This window comes from Agelaius tricolor, unplaced genomic scaffold, assembly GCF_023055355.1.
Source record: "Agelaius tricolor isolate 1412-34295 unplaced genomic scaffold, bAgeTri1.0.p SCAF_3, whole genome shotgun sequence".
NCBI lineage: Eukaryota > Metazoa > Chordata > Aves > Passeriformes > Icteridae > Agelaius > Agelaius tricolor.
In genome coordinates this window covers 5,062,640-5,078,113 of record NW_027269263.1, presented here as the reverse complement: position 1 = coordinate 5,078,113, position 15,474 = coordinate 5,062,640, and the positions used below count along the sequence as shown (strand labels likewise).

The 15,474-nt window shown below is 44.7% G+C and overlaps 1 protein-coding gene across 4 annotated transcripts in view; it reads right to left on the bottom strand.

The window, feature by feature from the left end:
• The window catches only part of WASHC1 (WASH complex subunit 1), a 38,126-nt gene extending 25,867 nt beyond the window's left edge, over window positions 1-12,259 (bottom strand). Inside the window, exons 1-2 of one of the 4 annotated variants that reach the window (XM_071422267.1) lie at window positions 12,127-12,259; window positions 1,137-1,290 (exon numbers count right to left, since the gene is read on the bottom strand). In XM_071422267.1, coding sequence (XP_071278368.1) covers window positions 1,137-1,285 — 149 coding nt within the window. In that variant the 5' untranslated portion in view covers window positions 1,286-1,290; window positions 12,127-12,259. Of the gene's footprint in view, window positions 1-1,136; window positions 1,316-5,169; window positions 5,284-12,002 lie in introns of those variants that run through there. The other 3 variants (XM_071422268.1, XM_071422269.1, XM_071422266.1) reach the window with 3 other exon arrangements.
• Between the last annotated feature and the right edge of the window lie 3,215 nt (window positions 12,260-15,474).

Below are 15,474 nucleotides of genomic sequence, written 5' to 3'. Positions count from 1 at the left end.
GCCTTAGATCATGAAGTGTTCCCCTACTTTGAAGAGCACAAATGAAGTAGACCTTGTGTTCAACCTAATCCAGCCCACACACAGCCCTTGCCCAAACAAGGAGTATTCCAGTGGAAAACCTTAACCTCAATGACCTGAGCTCAGCCTTAGAGACTGCTCTTTCTCCAGAGGCTACCCTTCAAAACATCACTATCAGAAACCACAGAACTTCAATCTACCCTTCAAAAAACCTCCCAAAACTCAAAGAAAGAACGTCATGATCCTGCTCACATCATAAGAAATTAAACTAGATAGCATGGGACATGCTGAAACCAAAGCATGTGCTTTTACTGATTAGGCTATGAGAAGATAAATGCTGATCTGTTTCCTTCCCAGTGACAGTCCACACCATCCCAGAGCACTGAGATGCCAAAGATGGCACTGGACAGAAAAAGGAACCACACTATCTACCATCATTTGCAAGCAAACACAAGAATCTCTCTGATCTGCTATAAAGACAGCCTTAAAGATCCAATCCTAAAGATGATCATATGCAAGAGGGGCCAAATCTGGACCAAATCCTTGAAGAGATGGACTTTGATGGATTATGATACTGTGGCAAGAAACCCAGTCTTACCCAGGGCACTCAGCCCTTCCAACACACAAAAAGGGAAGTGTGAAACACCAGAAGCCCAAAGAGAACAGTTTGTACATTGCAGAGATCAGAACAAAGAGACATTTTCTACTTCACTGCTTCAAGTACAATGACTCAAAAAGACACATCTTCAAGATACTCTAAATTACAATGCCTCCCCTTCAAAGCATGAGCAAGAAGGAATAAGGGATAAATGCAGCAGAAGCAGTAATGCAATTTGTGGCATAAAAATTAATAATTTTTAGTCATTAATAAAAATGAATAAAAAATTCATCACCAACAATCTCTGGCAAACTGCAGCCATTTCATTATGCTTAACTTTGACAGACTCAAATCTAATAAACTCATATTGAAGTGCATCCGGTCCTTTTTCATCTCTTTTCTGAACTTCCATTGTTTGCCAACCCAATGCCCTTTCCCCTTCACTGCTGCAACCTAATTCCAGCACTGTGTTGTGCACTGCTGAATGCTAAGCACCCAAGCCCCCAGGAGGGCACTTTACCTGTTGAAGATATCTCCTGACACCTTTTGCAGATACTGAAGTGCATCTGCCACCTGCTGCACAGCCTCCTCCCTGCGCAGGTCTGGCTGGATCAGGGGCACTGAGTATGGCTGTCCTTCCAAAAAGTGCTTCTGGGCTACTGTGGCCATTGTACCTAAGGGAAAGAACAAATAGGTCATTACACATTAAACACACTGCCATTTTATCACAGCAGTTATTCAAGGGACTTCTACTTTCTGCTCCACTAATTATTTTAGGAAAGCGTTTGCAACAGAATTGGTAAGCTGAGGAAAAAGGCACAAGCAGTAAGGCTGACATATTGGATTTTTAATACATTCAAGGCAGCTACAGTGAGCTGAGACTCTCTTGCTTAGCTGAATGTTCTTGGAAACCATAATTTTACTTTAGCATGCTACTTAACAAATCTCTGCTCAGTACTGTGCTGCAAACAAAGTCCAGAGTTAGAAGCAAAGTCGGTTCAGGGTGGCAATAAGACTCATCACAAATCACCCTGTCCCCACCTCCCTTTCCTCCTATTCCACATGGATATATTTCAGGTCATCCAACCATATTAGCAAAAGGCAGTATTTCATCTTACACTTCTGCTCCAACAAACACAACATCAGACCCTTCCAAGAACAGAAGCCATGAAATTACAAGGCATGCATGGGCACACACCCCCTTGCTCCAAGTAGGTTAATGAGAATTCTTCCATTCTGTCACTCCCAGGAGCTCTTTGCTGCTTCTGGACTGGATTTTTCCTTAGTAACTATCTTGAAAGGAGCCTCCTTATTTTAGAATCCTTTCACATCTCTAGCCTGACCAGTCACCAAAATGTTTCAGTTGTGTGCCACACACCAGAGCTGTATGCACACTTCTGGAAGCAGCTGGGCCAGTACCACTGCTCTACAGCTCAGCCAGGAGAAGGTCACCCACCACCCATGTTTCCATCCTGAGCTTTGCTCACCTCTCCCTCAGCAATTCCCAAAAAGTTGGCCTCCCAACTTTACTCATAAAAATAACAAAAAAGTTCCTGGGATTTGGAAGAACATAAAGAGAAAAAAAATCCATTTCTCTGAGCACATTATAAATTGCAAACTCACAAATACATTTCTATTAGGATGTTCTAAAGAATGAACAGAGTAGAGTATCCATACAGTTTTCTAACCCAAACTCTACTGCTAGGTTTGCACAACTCCTTCCAAACTTGTTTTCTCTGTGTCTCTTCTCATTCAGGCTGTAAAAACCAGACAGTTTACAGGTGCTCATTACAGGGTTGCATCACACAGGGCTCTGTAGATCTGTATAAGAAAATATTCATTAAGCTGAGGAGAAGCAAAACAAAGGATGAAAATCCAAGGCATCACAGACAGGGATATCTCAGGAGGCACCACATTCCCTGTGTGGTACTTGGAAGTCTGCAGGAGCCAGTTCAGAGCAGTGCTGTGTGCAACCTGCATTCCTGGCTCTACAGCAGTGCAGGCTGAGAGTGACATAGAAACACAGCCCATACTGGAGAAATTCACAAATCAGGAGCCTGAAGAGAGTCACAACACAAAAAAAAACAGTTTAATATGTGAAAACAAGAGGGGTCTTTATACATTCCTTCAATTCCCTATCTTGCTTCACAAAACAAAGAGAGAGCAGATTAGACTTGCCTGCAGCCATTTCTGTGTATTTAACGAACACCACCCTCTCCAAATTTTTGCTTTAACATGATACCACAGTAGGGGAGAAAAAGCTTTCTGTAAATGTGATGTGACGGTTATTTAAGGGTATTCTTTTGGGATGTGGGGCTTGCTGAGTTTTGGGGCTTTTTTTTTGTGGGGCTGTTTAGTAATGAATCATATCAGATTTAAGAGTACGTAGAAGCCTTCCACAGTTAACAAATTTGCAAGATCAAGCCCAGCCATTACAAAGCTGGCTCTGCTGCCAGTCTAGGAAGCCTAGACCTACTCTGTTTCATTTCATGCATCACTGGCAGCAAGACTCTGTATCTGCACTCTTTAGCAGCAATGTTTGCACACTGATTAGTCTTCTTGACTGGGCCTGCTCTGCAGACAGGAAATTATTATTTAGAGCTGTAAAGCATACAAGTTAATCTGAGATGAGTACAGCTAATTTTGAGACAGCAGTTTTTGATCTGCTGACCACAATCAAGCTTCAATATTTTTCCTTTCAAAGCTGCTATTTGACTGTCACCAAGGAATAAAGGGGCCAGATAACACAGCAAGGACGTGGTTATGAGTTACTCTGGCCCCAAAAGGAGTTTATAATCCTCCCTGCCACTGGTCAAAAACTCTGCTATTGCATCAGTGCTCCTGATGTTTGGGATGCCTATTTTTAACTCAAATCAGCTCAATGACCCAATTTACCACAGCCAGATAAACAGCTGTAATTGTCCAGTCATGAAACACAGGGGGAAGAAAGGGCAAGAAGGAAACTTCTGAAACTTGTTTCATTACCAAAACCATCCCTGTGTAAAGGCAATCCTAAGAAAGCCAAGATTTTCACCTCTTGAGGTCAGGCAAGATTACACAGCCCCAATAGGATCTCTCAGACTCTCACCAATCCTAATTCTCCTAGTGTCCTTCCTAAAACCAAGCTCAGTTCAGCTGCTGACTTGGGAGCAGTGCTCCTCTAGCTACTCCCAAAACATTTCTTTGCCTACAGTCAGAAGCTATAGACTCTCCCTCAGGTCCCACTGCTCCCTTGCAAAGAGAGGAGCCCCCGGTACTGGGCAAAGCAGGAAAATCCCTGGGTGCTCCTGCTCACACTGCCACAGTTTGTCTGTTGGTAAACATCACCTTCACAGGTTCTCCATGAAGACTCTCAAAGGAGCTTCAGATTCTCACCTTTCCTAAAACAAAAAGTGGAGAAACATGGCAGACTCTGGAAATGAGTGCCAGAGACAGATACAAGAGACAATTCTTTCTGTGCAAGAGAACAAGTTGGAGAGCCATAGCAAGGAGGAGGGAAAACAGCAACAACTAAATGACTAGACCTGGGCACAATCCCATGCTACAGCTGCCATTTGTTACCTCCTAGGACCAAATGAATTAGAGAAATAAGCCAGTTTTACAAACAATTTGAGTAAGGGCCACCATGTGGTTAGAATAAAAGAAGAATTGCTTCACTTAACAGAAAGAGACTGCAGGAATAAGGAATATTTTTAAAGGGAAATCCAAAATATTCCCAGCAGAAGTCAGGAAGGAAAGCAAAGGCTGAACATCACTCAGTAAGACTGACTCTTCCTTTATCTCAAACTCCAGAGCACTGAGAAGGAAGCAGTACATTTTCTTGCCATGCTCCACTATCAGAATTAGTACATAAAAAATAAAAAAGTGAGTGCTGGCTGTTAGACTATGTCAACTCTTCTACCCTATCCAATGGGTGCCAAGCCTTCATGTAACACAAACAGCACAGGTGCAAATAAACTGCAAATATCTTACATACAGAAGGGACTTCCAGCAAAGCAACAAACTGGTTCCAGTATCACTCCAGAATCTTACAGAGGGTGTGTTCCTGCAGGAAGTACAGCAATGCTGGAATTACGACAGCTGACATGAAATACTCTGGTGCTACAGTGACAAATGGACACATGTGCCCAAAGAAAGTATGAGTCACAAAACCAGATGTCAGATCACCCAAGACATTTAATCATTAGTGGTGTGACCACCAATGGGTCACACATAGAAGAAGAAACAGCAACACAGAGTTTTTCTTCTTTTTTTTGCCTTTTTTTTTCTTTTTTGTGATCAAAGAGATTCTGAAAAAGAGCTGTAGCATCTGGGGGCTCCAGCCATTTTATATTCAATTATGTTTTCTATGTCAACTTTCATGATCAAGACAAATATGCTCTGGTGTTATATAATAACCTCATTTACCTCATTAAAGTGAAAGCAAAGAGAAAAAGGTTGTTTTCTCACTGCACCACCTGCTTCCAAGTGCTATGTTCTGATTTGGAAGTTCTGACTAAGGCTCCTGACTGCTTAGATTTGCACTTCTGCCTTTAGCTGTCTGTGCCTGTCACCTCAGGCAAGCTGCTCCAAAGCTCCTCAGGGCTGGTGGCTATTCCTCCTCTGCCCTCAAAGCTGTTCTCTCCCTCCCAGTTCCAACACTCACACTGGCAAAAGCTGAGAGAAACAGCAGGAGTGGGAAACAGAATCAGCCTCCACCAGACTGTCTGGCCTCTCCAGAAGACCTAAAGCAGGCTGAGCACTCCAGGGTTTCCAGGCACTTGGAACCAACAACTGGGCTTGCTCTTCACTCACCACAGCCAAGTCTAATGCTTGGAGGGACATGTGGAGCTCTGCCCCTGGAAAAGAAAGTATATAATTCACTGCTCTGGATAGGCAGAGAAACACTCCACCTGCTTTCCTCACCTCTCTCCATAAGAATAATTACACTCTCATGTTAAGGCAAGCCCTAAAGAACTTGTTACAGAGCAAACAGAGTTTGTAAAAGAAACAACCCTTCCCTAAGTTCTTTAGAAAATACTGCTCTATGGAGGATTGACTACTGGGATGATTATCTAAAAATAAAACAACCCTACAACCTTAAAATATTTTAGATTTTCAAAGGAACATAAAAAAGGGCAATATTAAAAAAATAGCATGGCTGCCTTTAACACAGGCAGAATGTAAAGCTGTATACAAGCACTTAGCAGATGTGTATTTTGCTGTGAAAATAAAGGGAGAATAAGGCAAGCCATCAACAATACCTGCTTCCTTAACATGCTTCAAGAACTCTAAAGAGAGCAGGCTCAGGGGAGAAGAGGGATTAAATACTTTGAAATAAATCAGTGTGTATACTTCAAAGCTACAATGGCTGCTTTAGCAATTACTGTGCTGCTGCTTCTACCACTGCCCTGGAAAGGCAGCAAGAACTAGAGGCCTTTAATTCCCACAGGCAGTAACAGCCCCAAAAAGAAGCCACAGGCTGTCTCTAACCTATGTCTCTCTTTTGTAGGATCCCAATAAAGATCCTTGTTAGGACAGAGGGATCAGCAATATGCAATAAAACACCTCTGCATATCCCTCACCACACCTGACTACTCCACTACCACCAGGATGGCTCCCAAGTGGCAACAGACCAAACCACAAATGAACTGCAGTTTAAGACCAAACACACTCCATAGATGGAGCACACAGGCTCTGGGCATGGCTTACCAAAAAGTGCAAAGTCACATCCATAACTTGGTTAATCACAAGAAGTCATCCCAAATTCTGCCCTGAGAGTAATTTCTGACATGTAATACTTTCTACCATGTTTACCTGGACAAACATTTCCCCATGGTCAAATCTGCTGGTGTATTCAAGTCATACCTTGATTGTTCTGGAGGCTTGCCTACAGGCTATCCCAACAAAATATCAGAATTAAATCCTCTAAGGAAAAAATAAGAATAATATAAAAAGTTAATTATAACACCTTGCCCTCCACAGATAAAGCACACTCCTGTGAGTTTACCAGCTGCAAAAACAGAGAACAGTATTTTAAAAAGAGACTTGAAAAGCAAGAAAAGCAAAATATGCCATTGCATATGAAATGCTGCTCAAGGCAGGATAAGGCAGTGTGTGCACACACTCACACAGATGCAGACACTGAAACAAAAGCTGGAAATTGCTCAAAGGCAGCACAGGAGCCTACAAGTCCATTATTATGCAGCATACAATCATTCTGCCCTGAGCATGCATGGGAGGGGATGAAATTCAGTTCTCCAGCAGAGCACACAAGAGGTAACTACCCTGGATAGGAGAGCAGGATGCATTTCCAGCAGTGACATGAGAGGCTCACCACAGTCCCTGTGCTAATCCAACTTCACCCTTTTTTTGGGGAAGGTGGGGGCAGGAGAGCAACACTTTGGTAAGTTAAGAGGACGAAAGGTCTATTTATATTTTTTTAATTAACCATCTTCTACAATGTTATTAAGCAGCAATCAAAGATGCAGATGCTACTGATTTGATTGGCAAGAAGCACACTGTGCTGTATATTAAGGAACTCTGCCCCTATAAATAGGTCTAATCACCATCTGAAGGCTGCAAGGCAGTGATGAAAGAAAGCATTAATGAGCCCCTAATTAGGCCCCGTAGCAGGCTGTACTCCACCAGGGTGCTCATGTTACTAGATGTCTCTCATAGTAGCACCCTCAAACTCCTTTGTAGATGTTACTGCTTTGGTCTTAAGACCTCTAGTAGCTATTTTAGACACGAAAGGGGTTTCTCCATCTTTGGAGTGCTTGGCATTGGCTGTGATTTTGCCTCCCAGTGCTATTTGTGGAACTAAATGACTCTGTCCATTCCAGCTGTCCCACCCTGCCCACTATCAAGGAGTGAATTAAACAGAGGAGCTGGAGTTCCCCAGACACAGAAACTGGCAACGGGTGCAGGAAAGTGAAAACCTTGAGAAGCCATCATTGTCCCTCTCTCTCAGCAGCAGGACCACACCATGGCCCAATCTACAGCACAAGGCCACTTTAGCCACAGCTCTAAAAGCCATTTCTGCTCCTCTCCTCCAGCTTTAGAGGATACTTGCTCAACCTCAACCTTTGAGCCTATCCTTACAGCACAGCATTACCTCAGAGGAACAGCAGCAACAAAAACTCCGTGTAGAAAATGAATCCTACAGGGCACCTCCTGCTCCCACAGCTGCTCATTGATATGGGATGACCTGAACAGCCAAACCCTTTTCAAAAGGAGCCAGTCCCACATCTCACCATGGCCCTGCAGAAGGAGTAGAGCACTGAGGCACCTGACAGGCAGCAGGACTACCTGGAGAAAAGCACTGGCCTGTCAAAAATCTGCCTCTGAAAGCAGGAACCCAGCATTTAAGGCACCTCCTTCTCAAGAAGCCAAAGCCTGTTAGAAACACCTCTGGCTCAGACACTTTGCTTTGAGAGAAAGAGCTGTGGCAGCTACTATAGGTGAAATCTGGAGACTCCCCCTTACCCAAAAAACTACTCAGAGCCACTTAGATTTGCTGGTTTGTCACTACTGGCGTATTCCACTGAGGCTAAAGAGAAAGAACCAAAATTTGAGATTTCAGAGCCCAGCTTTACAATAGCACGTGGCAACTCCTTGGCAAAACACCTGACATTTAAAGATGGATTAGAAACAACAAATTACACTGACTATCCAGAGAGAGAATGCTTTTTTTTTTAAGATAATCTGAAAACTAGAGACTTAAAAGAATTTAGAGGTGCACTTCAATCCTGCCAGCTCCATAAGCTAAGACCCCCTCTAAGCCACTGCTGTCTTCAGGACAATCTTTCCCCTCAACACAGAGCTCTGTTTGTGAAGCACAGGCAGCCTCCCTCACTGCATCACCTTGCTGAGAAAGCCCTGTCCTCTATGCACAGGCTGAAATTTATTTCCTCCAGCTGGATACATAAAGCTCATTTTGACAGGCAGATGTTGATAAGTTAATCAGATAATCCCCTCTGCAACTGCCACCTTTGGCTCCCATCAGTCATGGAGACAAACAGATTCTGGAATGAACAATTGATCTGATTCCAGGGCAGCATATACAACTGACCACAAACACTCTGCTGATTGCCTTCCTATCACTATTTATTACAAAGGAAGCCCAAACAAACAGCTTAGCTACACCTACTCTACAAACATCATAACTAAAGCTGAGAATCCCATCCCAAACATCCAGACACAGCTCCTTCTTTGATGTCCTAAATGGGGGCACTTTGGTTTTGTATGCTTCAAGTACACAGAAGCCACTGGCTATGCAAAGTCCTCTAGAGAGGCATTTCTCTGCAATAAGTTCTCTTTTAAACAATGGGATTCCAAAGCCAGGCTAACCAGAATGCTGCAGAATTCCTGCAGAATGTCTGGAGCTTCTCATTCTCACTATCAGACACAGCAATTCTTCCAGAAACACACCACGTCCAAAAAAAAAATTAAAATAAAGAAGAAAGAAAAAACCATCCAGCTACTTTTGCCCTCTAATTTTCTGATGCAAAATCAGCTCCACCCTCCTGCAGAGGCACCTCAGCTGCAGATCCAACCACTGCCACAAACCATAACTTGCAGTTTCCTGGTTCTCACCTCCACATTCAGCACCCTCTGCTCCAAAGTTCTGCAGTTTTTCAGCCCCCAGGTTCCACATGCAGCATTACAACAAAGCCTTTGACATCCAATTAAGGAAACAATTAAATCAAGCCAGGGAGCAGATCAGTTCCTGCCTGTTTTACACATTCAAAAGCAAAGGCAGTGCTTGCATTTCTAGAAGATGACAGGAGGGGAACTAACAAAATAAGGAATGTCTTCAAGTGTGTTCACATTTGCTAGAAGGAATATCCCTACAGTGGCCTGATTGACAGGAGCTGATGAAAAGCTGGGTCAAAAAAATGACACCTGGATGAAGTATTTTCAGGGAAAGGTTATCTTGAGAGGGAGTCTAAGCAGAGCTGATTTGCTTCAGAAATTGCTTTTCTGACTGATAAAAATGATTCCCTTCAATCTCTTACACCACAGCCATGGGAAACATAACAATTTCAGACATAATCCTCTTCTTCCTCTGCACATTACCTTTAATCTAAAAAATGTTATAAAAAAGAAATCTGCCTTGCTTTCAGGATTACCTCAATATTATTTTTCCCCAGCCCTCAATTTCTACCCTTCCCTTTCACTCCCCAAGCTGAGCTTGATGTCACCACAGTCACCTGGTATTCCCAGAAGCCAGACTGCAGAGTAGCTCCCAGGAATTATCTGCTTTCAGTTTTCTGGCCCAAGAACGCCTGAGCTGAGAGAACAGCACTTTGCATCTGAAGGAATGAAGATTTAAAACTCAGTTTCAATATCTGGAGTGATAGAAGAAGGACAGATGCTAAGAATAGCAGCCTGTGCTGCTCTAGGCATTCCTCAGGCACCCTTCTGCCTCAGGCTCTGGAGCTGTGGCTGTTTCCCCCCCATCCAAAGCATCCCAGGAATACAGAGATATATGAGGCAGCCTCTACATCCCAGCTTTACCACTCATACAAGACAAACATCATGAAATATCAGGAGAACTTATCAGCCAACCTTCCTAAAATAAAGTCTAAGCAAGGGCAAGCTGACTGGAGCACCTCTGTTTCCCAGAAAACTGCCATGCAGAAAGGTCTCTACAAGGAATGCCAAAGCCACTTTGCTTCCAGGCCCTGCCTCTGGCAAGAGCAGCACTCTCTGCTCTGCCTCTTTTCAGCGCTCCAGGAAAGCTCCATATTGCAGGGAGCTGCCAAGGAGCGGGGGCAGCTCTAACTTCCACTCCAGCATGGGTGAGCCCAGTCTGCACAACACAGCCAGCAACACCACCCATGCAACAACCTCCATGAGACAGAGAGGTCATTCCAAGCAAACTGCCAGCTGCCGTCTGCCTCAGCCACGTGAAATGCCACAACCACAGCAGCACCACCCCACTCTGCCTGGCTTGCACAGAGTCAACAATTAGCCTGCTCTGCACAGGGATAAAGAGCCTCCTCTTTGGAAAGAGGTCTTTGGGAAAATCCAGGTGCTATTCAACCATTCAATATCTGAACCACATTTAATAACCAAAAAAGAAAAGAAAAAAAAAAACAAATAAAACACCAAACCCCCACAAACAAGCAAACAAAAAATAAAGGACGGGGGAGCCTTTTCACAGGATTTCCTGTTGATTACTAAAATAAATACTAACAATGACTGTCACTGCTGGATGTGAACTCACAACATTCCCTAAACCCATCAGCATCCTTTCTTCATGTACACAGCTAGGTCTAGCAGTCCTGTGGTCTCCTTATTGCTGGCCAATTCATTCTTCACTTTGAACATAGAAAAAGATGATTCCAATAACTGCATCAGCAATTTGGGTTCACTTGCCAACACTGACAAAAGGTTTTATTTGACAAATCATTACAACCAGCACAAGTACTGGCCTGGGAACAGTACAAAGTACTACAAACAGTACAACTACTTGGAATAGTACAAGACACCCAAACCCCATCACGAGCTATCAGTTGACTTTCTGAGGAAAAATCACATAACACAGAATCCCATGTCTCTCTCAGACACCTCTTTTTTTGTTCCTCCAGGCTGCAGCATCTCCCATCTGTCCCTACAGGGTACCTGACCTACACTGAAAAGAGGCATTGCCCTCGCCATTCCCTGAAACACTCAGGGAATATGGAGCTCAGGAGTCCTGGATGTTACTGCCAACTTGAGAATTCCATGGTCCATGCCTGCCTGGCAGATCTCCCAACCCATGCCATGGCTCAGCACTGAAGCACCACGTAACAATCACAGAACGGCTCAGGTTGGAAGGAACCTCAGTGGGCCATCTGGTCCAACCCTTTGCTCAAGCAGCCATCCTAGAGCACCTGGCACAGGATTGCACCCAAATGGTCCTTGAATATCCAGCGAGGGAGACTCCACAACCTGTCTGGAAAATCTTTTTCTAGGCTGAACAGACCCAGCTCCCTCAGCCTGCCCTCACAGGAGAGAGAGATGCTGCAGTCCCTTAACCAGCTTTGTCGCTCTCTGCTGGAGCTCCTCCATGTGTCTGTCACACGGCCTGAGGAGCCCAGAACTGGAAGCAGCACCAACACTGGGCACAAGGGCAGGATCACCTCCCTCGACCTGCAGGCAACACTCTTCCTAAGGCACCCACGAAAAGTGAGTGCGTTAGGAAGACCATTGCCTGCAGAACCATTTTCAGGTTCCCTGCAGAACCATTTTCAGGTTCTCAAGAGCCTTGCCAAGAACCATTTTCCAGCCCTGCTCTCCCTCCCTCACAGGCGCTGCCAAGCTCTCCTGCCCAACAGCCGCCGGGGCTCCCGCCGGGCAGCGCCTGCGGCCCCCAGACGTGAAGGCCGAAGCCCCTGCACAGCCGGAGGGCACCCACCAGAGCCACGGCCACGCTCCGGAGCTGTTCCGGGAGCTGCTCCCCTGCCCGGCCCGGGTTCCGGGGCTCTCCCGGGGCTCTGAGGGGGCCCGGGCCCGGCCCCGCCCCCGCGCGAGCTCCTCACCTGCCACCCGCGGCCGCGCCCCCCGCGCCGCTTCCGCCCTCACGCGCGCGTCACTTCCGGCCGGACCGCGGCTCCTCAGGGCCGCCCTGGCCGGGGGAAGTGAGGGAAGGGCGGGATGGGTTCGGCCGGAGGAACCCGGGGTCACCCAGTGCAGCTCCCGGCCTGCCGGTACATCCCCACAGTCACTCCCTGTGCCCCAGAGCGATGTCCGAATGTTCCATGAGCTTTGTCAGGCGGTGCTGTGCCCACTGCCCTGGGAAGCTGTGCCAGTGCCCAACCACCCTCTGGGGGAAAAAAACATTTTCCTGATGTGAAAAAAAAAATGCGTGTTTTATGATTGGCTTTTCGCAAATATTAAAATGAATGTTATATGTGTTGTGCTAGAAAGTAGTGCAGTATTAATTCTCTTAAGTAGTGTGTTAAATATAGTTTTAGGTTACAAAAATGTTAAAATAGAAGCTGCTATGTAGGATACATTTTTTTTTTTTAAGGAAAGGACTTGCAGCGAGATAGCAGCCACAGGACACCTAAATCTTTCAGAGAAAAAGAACTTACTGCTCTCTTATCAGAAGAAACGAACTTCTTCCCGCCTCCAAAGGTGCTGTAAGGTGCTGTTAGGACTCAGAGGAAGAAGTTGATGAGGATGACCAGAGGATGACCAGGCAGAATCCTGTATTTGAATGGAATTTATGCATCATATATGAGGTGTATGAATATGCAACAGGCTATTGCTTTTAAGAGTTAATCCTTTGTTAACAGGTGTCCTTTTTTCAAATGTCCTTAACTCTTTGTCTCTATTGTCTCATATTGTCCTAATTCAAATTGTCCAAATTATTATTAGTCTAATTGTATTACTATTTTTATAACCATTTTATTACTATTAAACTCTTAAAATTTTAAAAACAAGTGATTGGCGTTTTTCACACTGATACCCAACCTCAACTGCCCTGGCACAGCTTCAGGCCATTCCCTTGGGTCCTGTCACTGTCACCACAGTGAGGAGATCAGTGCTTGTCCCTCCTCTTCCCCTCTCAGGAAAGCTGAACATTTTGTGCTTTGCTTCCATGTTATCTGGTATAGAGTATGGCAAGCAAAAGGGGGCATCACACTCCTCTCCACTGCTCATGTTTAGAGTCGGGCAATTTAAAAGCTGATTTAACAAACACAGAATTTTCAAGAATGTGGCACTAGTTTGTCACCGTGTTGCTTTCACGCTTCCCTTTGTGCACACATTCCAGCAGCCGAGGTCTCCCAGCACAAACGCTCATGAAAAATGAATTGTGAGAGCGCATCTGTAAACATTAAACCCACACTTTAAAGGGCTACGTGCTGCACATCACAGAGGTGTTTGAATGCTTTTCCACTTCAGGATCAGAAACAATTTCTCCAAACTTATGTAAACAGTTGCAACTTCACGCCATTTGAATAGCAAACACCAGCTTTTGGATGCACCGGGGAACACTCGTGATTGATATGTAGCATTAAAAGCAGTGCACAGGGGAAAAAAATAAGGCAAGCCTCTTCAAACAGGGAATGCACTTGAAGACATCAGCACCCACTCATGCATATTAGCTCAGGGAAAAGGGTAAATTCATTACATAAATTACCTGTTGCAGATTGTTTGCTCGGTTCCACTTCCTCTGCAGTGGGAAATGCAGAGTGAAGGGGGGCAGTGATGCTGGACCCAGAGGAGTTGCAAAGGAGATCAGCAGCCAGCAGCAACTTCTGTGTTTCAGAGCCTGCAGGAGGTACAGCCCTTGCCTTTGTGATGTTTTAATGATGGGCCTGGTAAGACCCATAAGTATGGAGAGCATAAGGGCAAAAGGCTTGAGCACTAAGGACCAGGATAGGAGCTCTTGAAACTCTCTGTGAGGGATGGAAAATGCTGCCAAAAGCTCAAAGCAGATAAAAAATCAGACCTATCTGAGTCTGAGCAAGGAGCGTGTGTGTGGGTGTCAGGACGTGTCAAAAATAAAATGCGGAAGTGGATGTAAGGAGCAGCGATCCAATCTACTCTTATCCATTTTTATTTATGTACTGCTGACAGAGAGCCCGCCAAATGCTTTGTGCTGCTTGGTGAAATCCAGCTCAAACCATTTACAAAGTTCAAGAGAAGGCAAGAGGTGATGGATAGCAGGCTGACACAGTCTCTCCCCATGCCCCCCTCCCAGCCTGAGGAAGAGGAGCCAGCAGGTTTGCAAAATCCATCATTAAAGGACAAAAAGAGAGCTAACAGAGAGAGAGAAAAGGAAGACTGGATCTCAGGCTGGGTGGGCAGAGCAGCAGGGGTACAGCAAGTCCTGGGTGAGCAGCAAAAGCAGGGCAGCACTGGACTGGATAAAGCTCTAGGAAAACCCCTGGCAGTGGGTGAGAGGCTGTAAATGGTTGTGAACTCCTGGGTGATGTCACATATCAAACTTCTTTCCTGTGCAGACAAGATCTCTCTAACCAGGCACAAGCAGGTGTGGACAACAGCACAGAGTCTGGAGGCAAATCAGGGGAGCAGCTGCTTGACACAGTGCTCAGTTCAAGTGCAAAAGCACCAGTCTCCATCCAGCTGCATGGCTTGGCTCATCCCCAGCCAGTGGAATACTGCCCACAGTTTCTTCTCTCTCCAGAAAAATGTTTACTGGATACATTTCATAACTTTCACCGGCTATTTTTGGTGGTCCTGAGGACAGAACCCTTTTAGTTCACCAAGAACCATTCTCAGGGATCTGACTGGCACCTATGGCCACCAGGCTCATTCTGCCTGCCTTGCATTGGCAATTCCAGCCAACAAAAAGTCACACACAGTATCTTTCTCCTCCAACAAAAGGAGCACTACTGTCTACAGTCTTCTTCTGTCTTTTAGCTTTTCATCACTACAATATTCAAATGCTTCCACCCTGTCCAGAACTCTTGCATAAAAGCATTTTTTTTCCTGTAGGCTAGACCCATTGCAATTATCTATACACAAACTGATCACTCATCTATTGTTTTGCCACAGACACAAATTCATGAGCAGCAGCTAACCCTTTTAGATTCACATTGTATTTGAAGTAATTTTCACATTTCTGAAGCTGCATTTTCCCACCAGAGTGCTTTTTCTGAAGTAATAAAAAAAAAAAAAAGGGCAAACCAAAACACTCAACCTTCAAAACATTAAATTATTTTGCTCTTTCTTCTGTTATCTTTTACTGAACAAAGTCACCTTGGGCAGGTAATTAGTGCCTCACTTTTCTCACAAGAAGAAGGGAAACAATAATATTTTTCCATCTTTAATATTTTTAGGATGGAAAATGTTGCTGCTTAATATTTATTATTATGTTTTATACCAAAATTTAATAACATAAAACTCAGAACCTG